Genomic DNA, 13,462 nt, shown 5'->3' on the forward strand with positions numbered 1-13,462 from the left:
CAATTAACACATTGGAAGACAACATTAAAGCATTTATATGTGAGATACCGGCCGAAACATTGGAAAGAGTATGCCAAAATTGGACTAAGCAGATGGACTATTTGAAGTGCAGTCGCGGTCAACATGTGCGTGAAATAATCTTCAAACATTAAATTATATGGACTGTACCATCGATTTAAATAAAAATTTCCTGAATTTTTCTGAATTTTACGTGAGTTTTTTTGAAAAACTTTCCTATAGCTCTTAAAAAATCACCCTTATGTACGCTTACATCATTTTGGAGTGTTTGGCCGAGCTTTTCCTCGTATTGTGGCGTGCATATTCGGATTATACATTCGTTAAGTGAGAGGAAACACTTTTTCACAAAAAATCTATCTGTTGGCGGATCGAAAAAATCTAGAAATTTTAGAATTAGAAAATTTGCATTTATGATCCGATTTGCTCAATATTCAGATTACATAGGTAATAATGTCTGTTCACAAAATAACGTGAATTTTCACGTTTGAATTTCGGGCTACATACATTCGACTCTCGATTATTATTTCTTTTAAGGGGTAACACCACTGTAGAAATTTCAAAAAATTGATTTTTTTTTTATAAGCTTAAAAAATTCTTTGAACCTTTTAAAATACAGAACAAAAAGTTTTATATGTTACCGAAGTTTATTTCATAAATATTTTAAGCTTTTTACCAAGCGTTAGTGACTGCTACCTAACGACTTCTCCAAATTTCCAAACTTTAAACGCGTTTTTCTCAAAACACGTTTTCTGAAATTGGCACGCAGCATAACTCAAACAATTTTAAATATTTTTAATCAGGTTTTTCACTACGTCTGTATAATAACCTTCTTAAGAGAAGAGCGTAGGGGATTTTCGATAGATTAATTTAAACGATTGTTAAAATTATTTAAGTGCCGCTTTTTTCGTCCAAAATAGAGTTTTTTCCTTCAAATGCTTGCTAATTACACAAAAATAAATATTTTTTAAATCCCCTACGTGTTTCTCTAGCTATTCTTATCTAGATTAAGAAAAAAAATGTTTCTTTGTTCCAGATTAAAATTTGCACCCTCTGTGCTGCGTGCCGCGGAGCTCCTTCGAGAGAAACCACATTACGCAAATGTCTCCAATGCCGCCATTTTGTAAAATTTTTCGATCAAACTTTGTAGTTTTGTATTTTAGTATATAAGTAATAATTTCCCAAATCAGAGTGATTGTTTTCCTTTTCCTTCTATACAAAAAAATTCTTTAAAAATCGTGTTTATTTTACGCGTGTACAGTGGTGTTACCCCTTAAGTTAGTACAATCGGCTCGAAGATATTTTCACAGTTTTAGCAATACAGCTTGTTTCATTTGTTTGTGAGAGGCATAAATAAGACATGTGTTTTGCGTGTTCGGCGATTTTTGCTATCGAAAAAAATGGATCAAAGAAGTTGCATATAATTTTGTGTAAAAAATGGAATTAAGTGCTCCAAAACACTTGAAATGTTGACAGTGGCATACGGTGAGTCAATAAAACCTTTACAAGTGGTACAAGCTTTTCACAGAAGGTCGAGAAGATGTGAACGACGGTGCTCGCTCTGGACGCCCCACACTTCAACAACCGATGAAAATGTTGAGAAAGTGAACAAAATTGTTATGGAAGTCGTCGATTCACAATTAGAGATGTTGCTGAGGATGTCGGCATATCGGTTAGCTCATGTCGTGCAGTCTTTTCAGGAATTGGGCCTGAATCGTCTGGCAGCGAAGTTCGTTCCAAAATTGCTGAATTTTGACCAGAAACGACGTCGCATGAACATCGCCCAGAATTGTTGAATGGCGTCAACAATGATCCAGATTTGCTTAAAAGGGTCATAGCTCATGACGAATATGTATATATGGTATATGGTTATGACATCGAAACCAAAGCTCAATCGTCCCAATGGAAGAGTCCAGGAGAGCCAAGACCAAAAAAAACACGCCAAGTTCGATCAAATGTCAAAGTTTTGCTCACTGCTTTCTTCGATTACCATTGCGTAGCGCATGTGGAGTTCTTACCACAAGGTCGTACGGTAAATAAGGAGTATTACTTTGAAGTTATCCGCCGTTAGCATGAAGCGAAAAAAAATTCATGGATTTTGCATCATGATAATGCATGTGCTCACTCATCTGGGTTTGCGAGGGTTTATTTGTTATCATGCCTCAGCCTCCGTATTCACCAGATTTGACCTCCTGGGACTTTTTCCTGCTCCCAAGATTGAAGAGACCCATGAAAGGACGGCGTTTTGCGACGATTGGAGAGATGAAAATCGAATCGAGAAGAGAGAGGGCTCAAGGACATACCAAAAATTGCATATCAGAACTGCTTCGAGGATTGGAAGAAAAGCTGACACCAGCGTATTATATCTGAGAGGGACTACTTTGAAGGAGATAAATTAGAAATTGATGAATAAATAAATATTTTTTGAGAAAAATGAAAATTCACCTGATATTTTGAACACGCTTTGCATAAGAAGAAATATTGTTGCTGAGGTCGAGTTATCTATTTAGTTAATTTTTACTGATCGATTTAGCAAAGCACCGAGGATTTATTTGTATGTTCCCTATAATATACGGATCTCCTAGAAACTAAAGTGCTTTAAATATTTATACCATATAAAAAGATTTTGAGCATTTTTGAGCGGATGGATAGGGGAAAAAGTAATTAGTTTACACACTTAGATGGAAAAGTGAAGAAGGGAATGCCATTGAAATTTTGCAGATTTGTAGCGGAAGTTTTTTCTTTTGCATTCTTCTAAAAGAAGTACCAAACAAGTGTCATATGAGTAAGAACGTGAAATCGCTTGCTCATTCAAATTATCAAACTTGAGAAAGGACGCCAAGTACGAGGTCTGGTTAAAAGAAGAACTCGTATTGAAGACGTATAGACGCTTATTCTAGAAAATACTCTGAGCTCCCAGAAGTCCAGTCGTTGGTGATTTCATCGGTAAATGTCCTTTTTCGTTCCAATAATATTAAAAATCCGTGAATTCTTATAGCGTATTAAACGTTTCATACCTCTTTGAGTACAGCGCGGTTGCGTTCGCGAAAATGTGACGTACGCATTGGATATGACCTCAGTATACCCAAGCTGTGTTCATCGTTGAAAGAGCTGCCAGTAAGCGATGTTGTTGCAGAGGATTCGGCATTATCAAATGACAAAAATGGAAAGGATTTTTGTTTTCCAAAATTTTTGTTGTTTTGATTCTTGGTTTTAATCATATAGCTGTGCAGCGAAGATTTTGCTGGTCCATCGAAACTAGATTTCATGTAAGAGTCATTGTGTTCACTGTTATTACGATTAGTAGCTTTATTATTGCTTTTGGTGGTTTTACCGTTACTTCTGTAATTAAGCTTATTATTATAACCACTCCTTGAATTTTTGCGCCTATTACTGCTGTTATTATTGTTGCTGTTTATATTGCTGTTACTATTTTTCTTGTTACTGTAGTTGTTCTCTATATAACGCGATTGTCCAGTGGCGATAGACATACGACCATCATTCAAGTGCTGATATATATCTCGGTCAGGGCTACGATTCTCATCCATTAGCGGAGAATCGGATTTAACAGGATGTTTGTAAGATGATTGAATGCTAAATGTGAAAAAATAGAAATAATATAAAGACAGGGTTTGAATTAGTCGGCTTAGAAATAAGTTATAAATATTTCTATATCTATTAAACATGATTTAGCGTGCTTAAAATCAATCTATCTAACCGATCTGGGATATATGAGGCCATGAGTTAAAATGAGAAATCAGCTAGAAAGGGTATAGATAATTAATAGTTTCAGACTGATTTGACTGCAAGGTTTTTTTATCCGGCATGTGAAACCAACTGAAAAAGAAAGAAAGCTTCGATGAGAAAATTTCTTGTCGATGGGAAAGTTTTAGAAGCGGGTTTTTATTTTTTTATAAATTTTTTAAATATAGATTTTCCATCTAAATTGACATAGGTGATAGGCTTTTGGATCCAATAGGTGGTGTCATTGGCGATATGTAGTTTATTTTTAACAAAATGACTTTTTTTTCTTATTTCTGAAACCGCTTAAGCGATTTCAAAGAAATTTCGTGGGTTCATATTGTTAGTTCCGGCTTGAGAAGAGATAAGATGAATTTTAGATATCAGAGCGAATGACTTTTCTGTAAGTAATTACGAGGTAAATATATATATACTTATGTGTATGTGTGGATCTGAGTTTTAGAACTAGGGCGTCGCCTTCTAGTTTTTCAATTTTTATTAACTGTATGCATCAGCTTCTATAAGCACAACCCATAAGAAGGGTGATCCTGCAACCTGTGCCAATTATCGAGGGATTAGATTTCTAAATATCGCCTATAAGACTGTAATGAGCGTATTGAGTGAAAGACGGAAACCCACCATCAACCAACTGCTTGGACCTTATCAGTGAGGCTGAAAAATCTATAATCGATCACATAATCACATTACGCCAAGCCTTGGAGAAGACCAATGAAATAACAATTGATACATACCAGCTTTACATCGACTACCAAGCTGTGTTCGATAGTACGACAAGGGGTTACCAATATGTCGCGATGTCTGAATTTGATACGCCCGCAAAACTAATACGGTTATGCAAAATATCGTTGCAGCGCCATCGGAACTTGGAAGAACCTCTCCGAGGTTTCAGACAGGGTGACTTGCTGTCGTGTAACTTTTCTAACCTAATAGTGGAAAAGAGCGTGCGAGCCACATAACTTACCCGGTCAGGCAACATTTTTTATAATTGGTGGCGTGCGCCGATTGTCCGCTTGGCTGCCGGTGGACTTAGCATAGCCCTCATTCAAGATCCGTGGATATGCGGCAATAAAACCTACAGACTCGGAGCTTGAACAGCTTCAAAATGATTGCCGTACAACACATGTAAGATTCGTAGCTGCATCCAAGCAAAAAATAATATCAACATTTTCTTGCTTCCACAGCTTAGAAGCGGCGACATGGTGGCGGTAAGCATCGAGCTTGGGAAAACCGGTTTTTGGCTAGCCTCCGCCTATATGACCTACGATAGGAACGCCGATAGGGCGGATGAAGTTTGTACGCTTGTGGAAGAGGGGAGTTTACAATAATTAATTAAGGGCTTTACTGCCAAAGATAGTCTCCAAAGGCATGTGGGGAGTTGGATAAGTTGGTTAATCAGGTAACTAAAGCAATGAATAGTTCCTTAACAGCTAGTTGTCCGATAGTTCGACTCAAAGGGCAGTCTAAACCACCTTGGTGGGCCAAAAACTAACCTCACTACGAGAATCCCAAAGAACGTTATTTAATCTGGTCAAGGCCACGAAAAGGTTAGAGGATTGCCAAGCTTATAAGGCTGAATTGAAAAGTTACAAAAAAGCAATCAAAACGGCGCAGCGTGAATCTGGGCAAAATTATTGCAAAGCAAATGAAGAAACTTCAGAAGCGGCCAGATTAAGGAAAATTCTTTCAAAGACGCCATGCAAGCTATGCTATCTACAAGGCCAAGGGAATACATGGACTACGTCCATGTCTTCTCCTAGACACACACTTCTCAGGAAACAAGCCGGTGGAACGAAATGCTTCCGCTAATAATGAAAGACGATCTGACCTAGGAAGTCTCTTAGTTACAAACGCAAAAACTGAAAGTGCTATTAACACTTTTGATGCTTATAAATCACCAGGACTAAACGATATCTACCCTACTGAACTGCAGAAATCACGAGAAATTGTCTCACCGTTTATCAAAATTATCATTAGAAGTTGTCTTAACATGGGCCACATTCTGGCTAGGCTGGAGAGAGACAAAAGTCTTTTTCATACCCATTGAATTTTTGAATTTGAAAAGGTCGAGCCAAGGAGCACCAGGAGATTTGGTGGCTCCTAAAACACTCAGGCTAAAAAAGCCCATTGTATTTAAAGCTCTGGAAAGGGGGTAGATAGTCAAGGAGGGAGGGAGAAAAGTATCATAGAAAGAGATAGGAAAGAATAGAGACAGAGATAGAGATAGTTAGTCCTGTGAGAATTTTCCAGATTCTTTGACAAATTTGTAAATATCCTCCAGTTTTAGAGAACGAATAATACTCATTCTCATGACATCGGAACCCAATACTCGTAGTCGCGCTCTAGCAAAGGCAGGACACTCACAGAGAAAGTGCTCAGTGCTATCCGCCTCCTCCAAGCACGACAGGCATACCGGGTCCTCGATGATTCCAATGGTGGCCATATGCTGACCCCATGGGTTGTGTCCTGTAATGATGCCGACCATCAACCGAATGTCTTTCCTTCTAAGTTTTAGTAGAAAGTTTGACAGTTTTCTGTTCGGACTCGTCACAAAACACTTTGCAGTTCTGCAGCGTTCTAGACCGGACCATCGCTCTTTATGTAGATTGCCTACATAATCGTTGATCCAGTTCTTGATTCCTGCGGGACTGATTCCGATTATTGGCTCTGGCCCCTGTGGAGGCACCGCTGATCCACGGTTGGCCAATTCGTCGGCAATTTCGTTTCCTTGAACACCGGAGTGTCCTGGAACCCATATAAGTACAAGCCTGTTCTGTTTTGCGACAGAATTAAGCTTCTTCTTACATTCTTGAACAATCTTTGAGGTTTGCTTCGCGTTCTCCAGGGCCTTCAATGCAGCCTGACTGTCACTGAAGACTCCAATCTGTTTCCCGCTCCATCTCCTCTCGATTATCCATTCGGCTACTTTTAGGATGGCAAAAACTTCTGTTTGGAAGACAGTTGCCATTCCCCCCATAGCGTAGTGATACTTATTACTATCGTTTAAGTACCATCCGGCTCCAGACCCTATTTCAGTCTTGGACCCATCGGTAAAGAAAATATCCGTCAAACCTCCCTGCATGCCTCCTGGATTGCTCCATTGCTCACGCAATGGAAATCTGACATCAAATTTCCTTCCGAATGAAACTGTGGGTATCAGGTCATCTGTAGGTGCCAAAAACAGTGGATACTGCTCCGACAGCAACTTAAAGATTTCTCTGTGTCCCGAAGCTCCATCTTCGTGCCAGAAACCATATTTATGGAGTCTACACATAGCTTTTATTGCTTCCTGTTGTATCTTAAGATCCAGGGGGAGCAAATCAAGCATAGCATTTAGGGCATCTCCAGAGGTTGTACTCATGGCACCCGTGATGCATAAACATACACTTCTTTGCAGCCTGTATAGTTCCCGGATTGTGGACTTAACCATGCTCCGTCGCCACCAGACCACAGAAGCGTAAGTGATGATTGGTCTGATAAGTGCCGTGTATATCCATAGGACCACAGCAGGTTTCAGACCCCAAGTTTTGCCAAAGGCTCTACGGCATTGCTGAAAAATCTTCAATGCACGATTCACCTTCAGTGAAACGTGTGTCTCCCAAGTCAGCTTCTTATCCAAGATTACTCCTAGATATTTAACTTCGTTGGAAAGACCAAGTGTCACACCTTTCAGTGTTGGAAGACTGAGTCCATCCAATTTCCGTTTTCTCGTAAACAAGACTATAGTTGTTTTGTTCGGATTAACGGAAAGACCTTGTCTCATGCACCAATCATCGATTTTGTCAAGAATCCTCTGCACTTTCGTGCAAAGCCTCCTTAAGGATTTATCCGATGTTAGCGCACAGACGTCGTCCGCATATGCTTGGACGTGAAAGCCGAGTTCCTGCATCTCCACTAATAGGGAGTCTACGACGAAGCACCACAGCAGCGGAGAAAGAACACCCCCTTGGGGACATCCTTGCTTGGCCCTGACTGTGATTTGCTCGTCATCGCTCCCACCAGCGGTTAACAGCCTCTCAGAGAGCATGGAGTATATCCATTTTATAATGGCTTGATTAACTCCGTGTCGTTCGGCAGAAGAACATATCGAGTCGAAAGTGGCATTATCAAAAGCCCCCTCAATGTCCACGAACACGCCCATTGTGTATTCGTCAGCTTCCAGCCCAGCTTCAATCTTGCTAACAAGATCGTGTAAGGCTGATTCACATGATTTTCCACTCTGGTAAGCGTGTTGATTTCTACTAAGTGGACTTCTCGGCAATACCCCCACTCGAATATGTTTCTCCACCACTCGTTCCAGACTTTTCAACATGAACGATGTCAAACTGATTGGTCTGAAACTTTTTGCTAGGGAATAGTCATCTTTTCCTGGTTTCGGAATAAATACTACTCTTACGCGTCGCCATTGGGATGGTATATAACCAAATGCAAGACAGGCTGTGAAGATCCTTTTCAGGGCCTCAATCAGCCTGTCTCCTCCTTTTTTAAGCATTGCTGGATATATTCCGTCAGGTCCAGGGGACTTAAAGTTCTCAAAGGAAGATAAGGAAAACCTTATCGATTCCCTTGTCACTATCCGACTAGCAATATACCAGCTGTACCTAGAGGTTCCACCGTTGCCACCGTTGTTGTTCATGCCACTCTCAACTTCAGAGATAGTTCTACTACCCGGAAAGTGAGTTTCGAGTAGAGCATTAAACGTTTCCGATTTGGAAATGGTGTATGAACCATCAGGTTTTCGAATGGAATCCAGCCTTACTGAGCGGTCTAAATGAAGGACCTTACAAAGTCTCGCTGTTTCCCTCATTTCTTCGACGTTACTGCAGAAATTTCTATAGGATTCAAGTTTGGCTTGCCGTACTTTTTTCTTATATTCTCTCTGTGTAAGTCGATGATTGGCCCAGTCCTCTTCTGTTTTGGTCTTCAAGGCCTTATTAAGAAGTTTCCTGGACCGTACACGAAGCTTCGACAGTTCAGGGTTCCACCAAGTAACCGCTTTCCCCTGTCTGCTTTGCCTGAGTGGACACAGTTCCTCAAAGCAATTGATTAAAGTACCTTCTAATTTCTTAGTCGCATCTTCAATCATTTCTGCTGATTTGAGTTTTTTCAGTTTTGGTAATCGCTCTGTTACAAGCTCACCATACCTGTCCCAGTCCACATTTCGAGGATTCCTACCGGAAGGTATTGATATTGTGTCAATTCCCAGTCGGAATTCGATAAGACGATGATCAGAAAGAGAGTCCTCCTCCAAAACTCGCCATCGGTTGATTTGATTTCCAACTGACCTATTGGTAAGTGTTAAATCAATCACCTCTTGTCTCCTTCTGGTCACAAAAGTTGGTTTGTTACCAGTGTTTTGAATGACCAAATCGGATGACAGGATAAAATCCAGTAGCTTGAGACCTCTGGGGTTGCATTTGCTGCTTCCCCACACAATGTTCTGTGAATTTGCGTCACAGCCCACTATTAGCCCCAGATTATTGGATTCTGCGTACTTGACCACTTCTCTTAGCTCCCTCGAAGGAGGTGGCTGTAAAGAGTCGTAGGGTAGGTAGGCCGAAACTACTTCATACCCATTAGTCTAACGTCTATCCTCCTCAAGATCCTAGAGAGAGTATTAAATGAATATATACGGGGCGTTGTGCCTTTAAATAGGCTCTCCTCAGTGCAACATGCCTATACTAAGGCGAAGTTTACAGAAACCGGCGTACACTCGCTGGTCGAGTTGGTGGAAAACAGTTTATTAGACAAATAGTTTGCATTGGTTGCTTTCGTAGATATAGAAGGCGCCTTCAACAGCATAAATGCAACCGCTGTAGTAGATTCTTTAGAAGTTGTTGGAGTTGAAACACACGTTGTTGCCCTGATAGAAGATATACTCGTCACAAGAAAGGTAACGGCTAAATTAGGCAGCACTACTCTGAGCAGACAGGTCTGCAGAGGTACACTGCAAAGTGGAGTCTTCTCCCCTCCTCTTTGGACTTTGGCGGTAAATTTCCTATTGCTGACCCTGGGAATTGCCATTAAAAGCAACTATCCTAACACCTTTATGGATATTCTGCGCTCTAACATGGCCACACTTAGAAGCTGGACTGAGAGCAGGGGACTCGGTATAAGCCCCGCAAAAAGTGAAATAATTCTCTTTACAAAGAAACATAGGCTCTCTATAATCTCCACGCTAATTTTAAAGGGTGGGGAGACTCTTTTCAGAGAGAATGTCAAGTACCTAGCACTCATATTAGACAGGAAACTCACGTGGAAACCTAATATTGAGGAAAGAGTAAAGAAGGCCAACGTTGCATTATATATCATACTTGCAAAAAAGCGGTTGGTATTAAATGGGGACTAACACCTCGTGTTATACCTTGCCTCTATACTTCTGTAATTCGCGCTTTGGAAAGACCGGTGGTTCGTTTCCACGACAGTCGGTTCTACGTTACCGAAACGACCCGGATTTATATCCGGCCAAGGACTGTCACTCCAGCAGCATTCCCCGTATGTATGGTAAGTATGGGGAATGTTTATGCAGCTACAACAACAACCGGTAGTTTGGCCACGCTTCTATGCTACATACTACGAATAGTCACAAACAAGAAAATGAAGGTTTTTCCAATAACAGGTGTTATTTTGAATAGGATTGCGATTTTTATGGCCGATACTGGATGGTATTGATCTGGCCAATGTTTATTTTCAACAAGATTGGCCACCGAGATCTTGTGATTTAACACCTTGTGACTTTTTTCTCTGGGGCCACGTGAAGGAAAAGGTCTACGCCAACAGCCCACGGTCGATTCAAGACCTCATAGATGGAATTCGTGTGGCTGTCGAGGACATAGGGCAACCACTTTGCAATTCGGTTATGGAAAATTTCATGAAAAGGATATTGTCCTGTAAGCATGATCGTGGTGGTCATTTACCTAATGCTATTTTCCTCTATTAACGGGATACCTTCCTCTTTATTATGAAATAAACATCCAATCATTTATATTATAAAATAGCATTTTTCTTTGAATATCAATACAACACCTCTTATTGCAAAACCCTTTAATACTCTATCCCTAGACTCACCTTCGACACGCTGACCAAAGCGTCAAGAAGGGAGAGGCAGACACCGACCCCAATGCCATGAAAAAGGGGGGTATTCCATTTTTGTAACAACTAGATTACTATGGCCGAAAATAAACAAGAAAACGACAAAGGAATTGCTTATCGCCTCCCAAGAGATGATATGATGATATCTCGAAGACTGTGGCTTTTATAACCGGTCATTGGCTATTTGGCCCGAACCAGTTGTCTAGGTAAATACAATACTTTTTCAATTATCTTCTTTTTTTTTTTTTTTGTCGGGACAATTAGCAAGTGCATCACTCAGACATTAATTAAGTCCATTCTACTACACTTCGGTTCCCTAATTAATTTTGAATCTATCCGATCTCCGAAGAATTTTCAGTAGATCTTGATGTACCAAGGAGCCAAGGTGGTCGCTTCTTCACTCATCAGTGCCAAGGACATCAAACCTGATTCGAGCGAAGACTCGGCAGACGCACAGGAAGTGGTCTGCCGTCTCGTCTCCCTCTTCATAAGCTCGGCAGAGTACACTGTCTGAGATGCCCACCCTTTCCATGTGCTTCGCCCACAGAAAGTGGTCCGCCATCAGTCCAACCAGCTGTCTGCAGTCCCTTCTGCTTAATGCCAGGAGGGTTTGCGACAGTCGATCGGACATGACAGGTAAAATCAGATTCGTCCATCTGCAGCCTCTCTCAGCCTGCTAAGCTCGCTTGTGGGTTAGAGGCCAAAGAAGTGTCCCGAGACCCATGTTAGCATCAGGCTAATATGTCTACCGATATAGTTCAGCCTAGATTTACATGACTCGACTACTCCTGATGTGGTTGGGGGGCTGTCTAAGGCCATGAGCGCAGCTTGGCTGTCGCTGCAGACACATGAAGACCTGCCTCTCCCTCTGTTTTGCACAACAAAGTTCATCGCTTTCTGAACTGCATACACCTCCTCTTGAAACACAGATGCATGCATTCCAAGAGCAAAGTGCAGTTTCGGAACCGTGTTTGGTGCTGAAGCCATCCGTAAAAATGTGAAAACAGTGTTTGCTGGGCTCATTTTGTGAGTTTGACCACAACTGAGCCTCTGGCAGCACTATATTCTATCTCTTTTCAAGTACGACTTTTGATGGCATGGAGTCTAGGGGCATGGAGAGAATCGTTGGATCGAAGTCCATGCGTTCTCTGTTTTCCAATGTCGGACAGGGGCCGTACCAGTTCTCATTGTGTTTCAGCCTGCAGATGGCCTTCAAGGCTTCTCCTTGGATGAAAGTATCAAGTGATGGGAAACCAATCAGAGCATCTAATGCCGGGCCTGAAGTAATCGGAAAAGCTCCGGTGCAACAGATGGCCACAGTGCGTTGTAGTCTCGATAAGGTGCTCCTGACTCCCACGAATGAGAGTCTACTCATCCAGACCACTGATGCATAGATGATAAGACCTATTTACCATGGCCGTGTAGATCAATAGAACCTTGCTAGGAGAAAGACCCCACGTTTTCCTAAAGACACCTTTGCACTGCCAGAATGCTGTCAGTGCTTTGGATGTTTTTGTTTCAACGTGTAACTCACACAAAGAAGTTTACTATAGATGATTAATCCAATATATTTAATTTCCTTGGATAGCTGGATTGTGACTCCTTTTAGCTTAGGTACAACGAGTCCGGCAAGTTTCCTCCTTCTGGTAAATAGGACAATACCAGTTTTGGTGGGGTTTGCCTATAGCCCATTAGCACAGCACCAAGTGTCAATCATATCCAGTGTTTTCTGCCTTTTCTACATATGTTCATAAGCGAAGGGCCCGTTATCAAACAGGCAACGTCATCCGCATATGGTTGTGTGTTGACTCTAGCATAATTTAAGGTGGTGACTAGAGGATCGATCACCATGCACCAGAGCAATGGGGAGCCTCTATTAACCCCGAACGACACCAGCAGATCCTCCTCCGCCCGCACCGTGACGATTCTTTGGGCTAGCATTGAACGAATCCAATTCACCAGCACATGGTGTAAACATGTCTTCTGGCGGAGCTGCACATACTAACGAAAGTGGCATTATCAAAGGGCCTCTCTATATCCAAAAAGATGTCCATAGCGTAGTACCTTCTGTCGATGGCTTGCTCTAACCTAGCAACAAGGTTTTGCAGTGCCGACTCGCAGGATTATCCGCTTTGATAGGCGTGCTGAGATCCAAAAGAGTGGGGGAACCCTAAGCGACTTCTGACGCATATGCAACTCCACGAGCCGTTCGAGACTTTTCAGCATGAAAGAGGCCATGCTGATAGGTCTGAAGCTTTTGGGGCTGGTGTAGTCATCACTCCCAAACTTAGGGATGAAAGCGACCCTAACCATCCTCCACGAACGTGGTACATAAGCCAGTGCGAAGCATCCAGTGAAGGTTTTCTTCAGGGCAGCAGTCACGTACTCTACGCCTTCCTTCAGCATGGTGGGATAAATTCCATCTGGTCCGGGCGACTTGTAGCAGCCAAAAGATTTTTTGACAAATTGAATGGCGGTCTCACCATTGATCTGGCAACGTACCAGTCACACTGAGAAGGTGTAGCAGCTCTGGCAGAGCTCTACAGAGCTGTTTGGCGTGGGGATGGTACCAATCCAGCGTTTCATGAGAGCCACA

The 13,462-nt window shown here is 41.7% G+C and overlaps 1 protein-coding gene across 1 annotated transcript in view; it reads right to left on the reverse strand.

Moving 5' to 3' along the window:
* The window catches only part of LOC128869530 (probable cyclin-dependent serine/threonine-protein kinase DDB_G0292550), a 65,360-nt gene that overhangs the window by 22,253 nt on the left and 29,645 nt on the right, over positions 1–13,462 (reverse strand). The window contains exon 2 of the mRNA XM_054112094.1: positions 3,033–3,609. Within this exon, the coding sequence (XP_053968069.1) occupies positions 3,033–3,609 (577 nt within the window). The remainder of the gene's footprint in view (positions 1–3,032; positions 3,610–13,462) is intronic.

This window comes from Anastrepha ludens, chromosome X (genome assembly GCF_028408465.1).
Source record: "Anastrepha ludens isolate Willacy chromosome X, idAnaLude1.1, whole genome shotgun sequence".
Classification (NCBI taxonomy): Eukaryota; Metazoa; Arthropoda; class Insecta; order Diptera; family Tephritidae; genus Anastrepha; species Anastrepha ludens.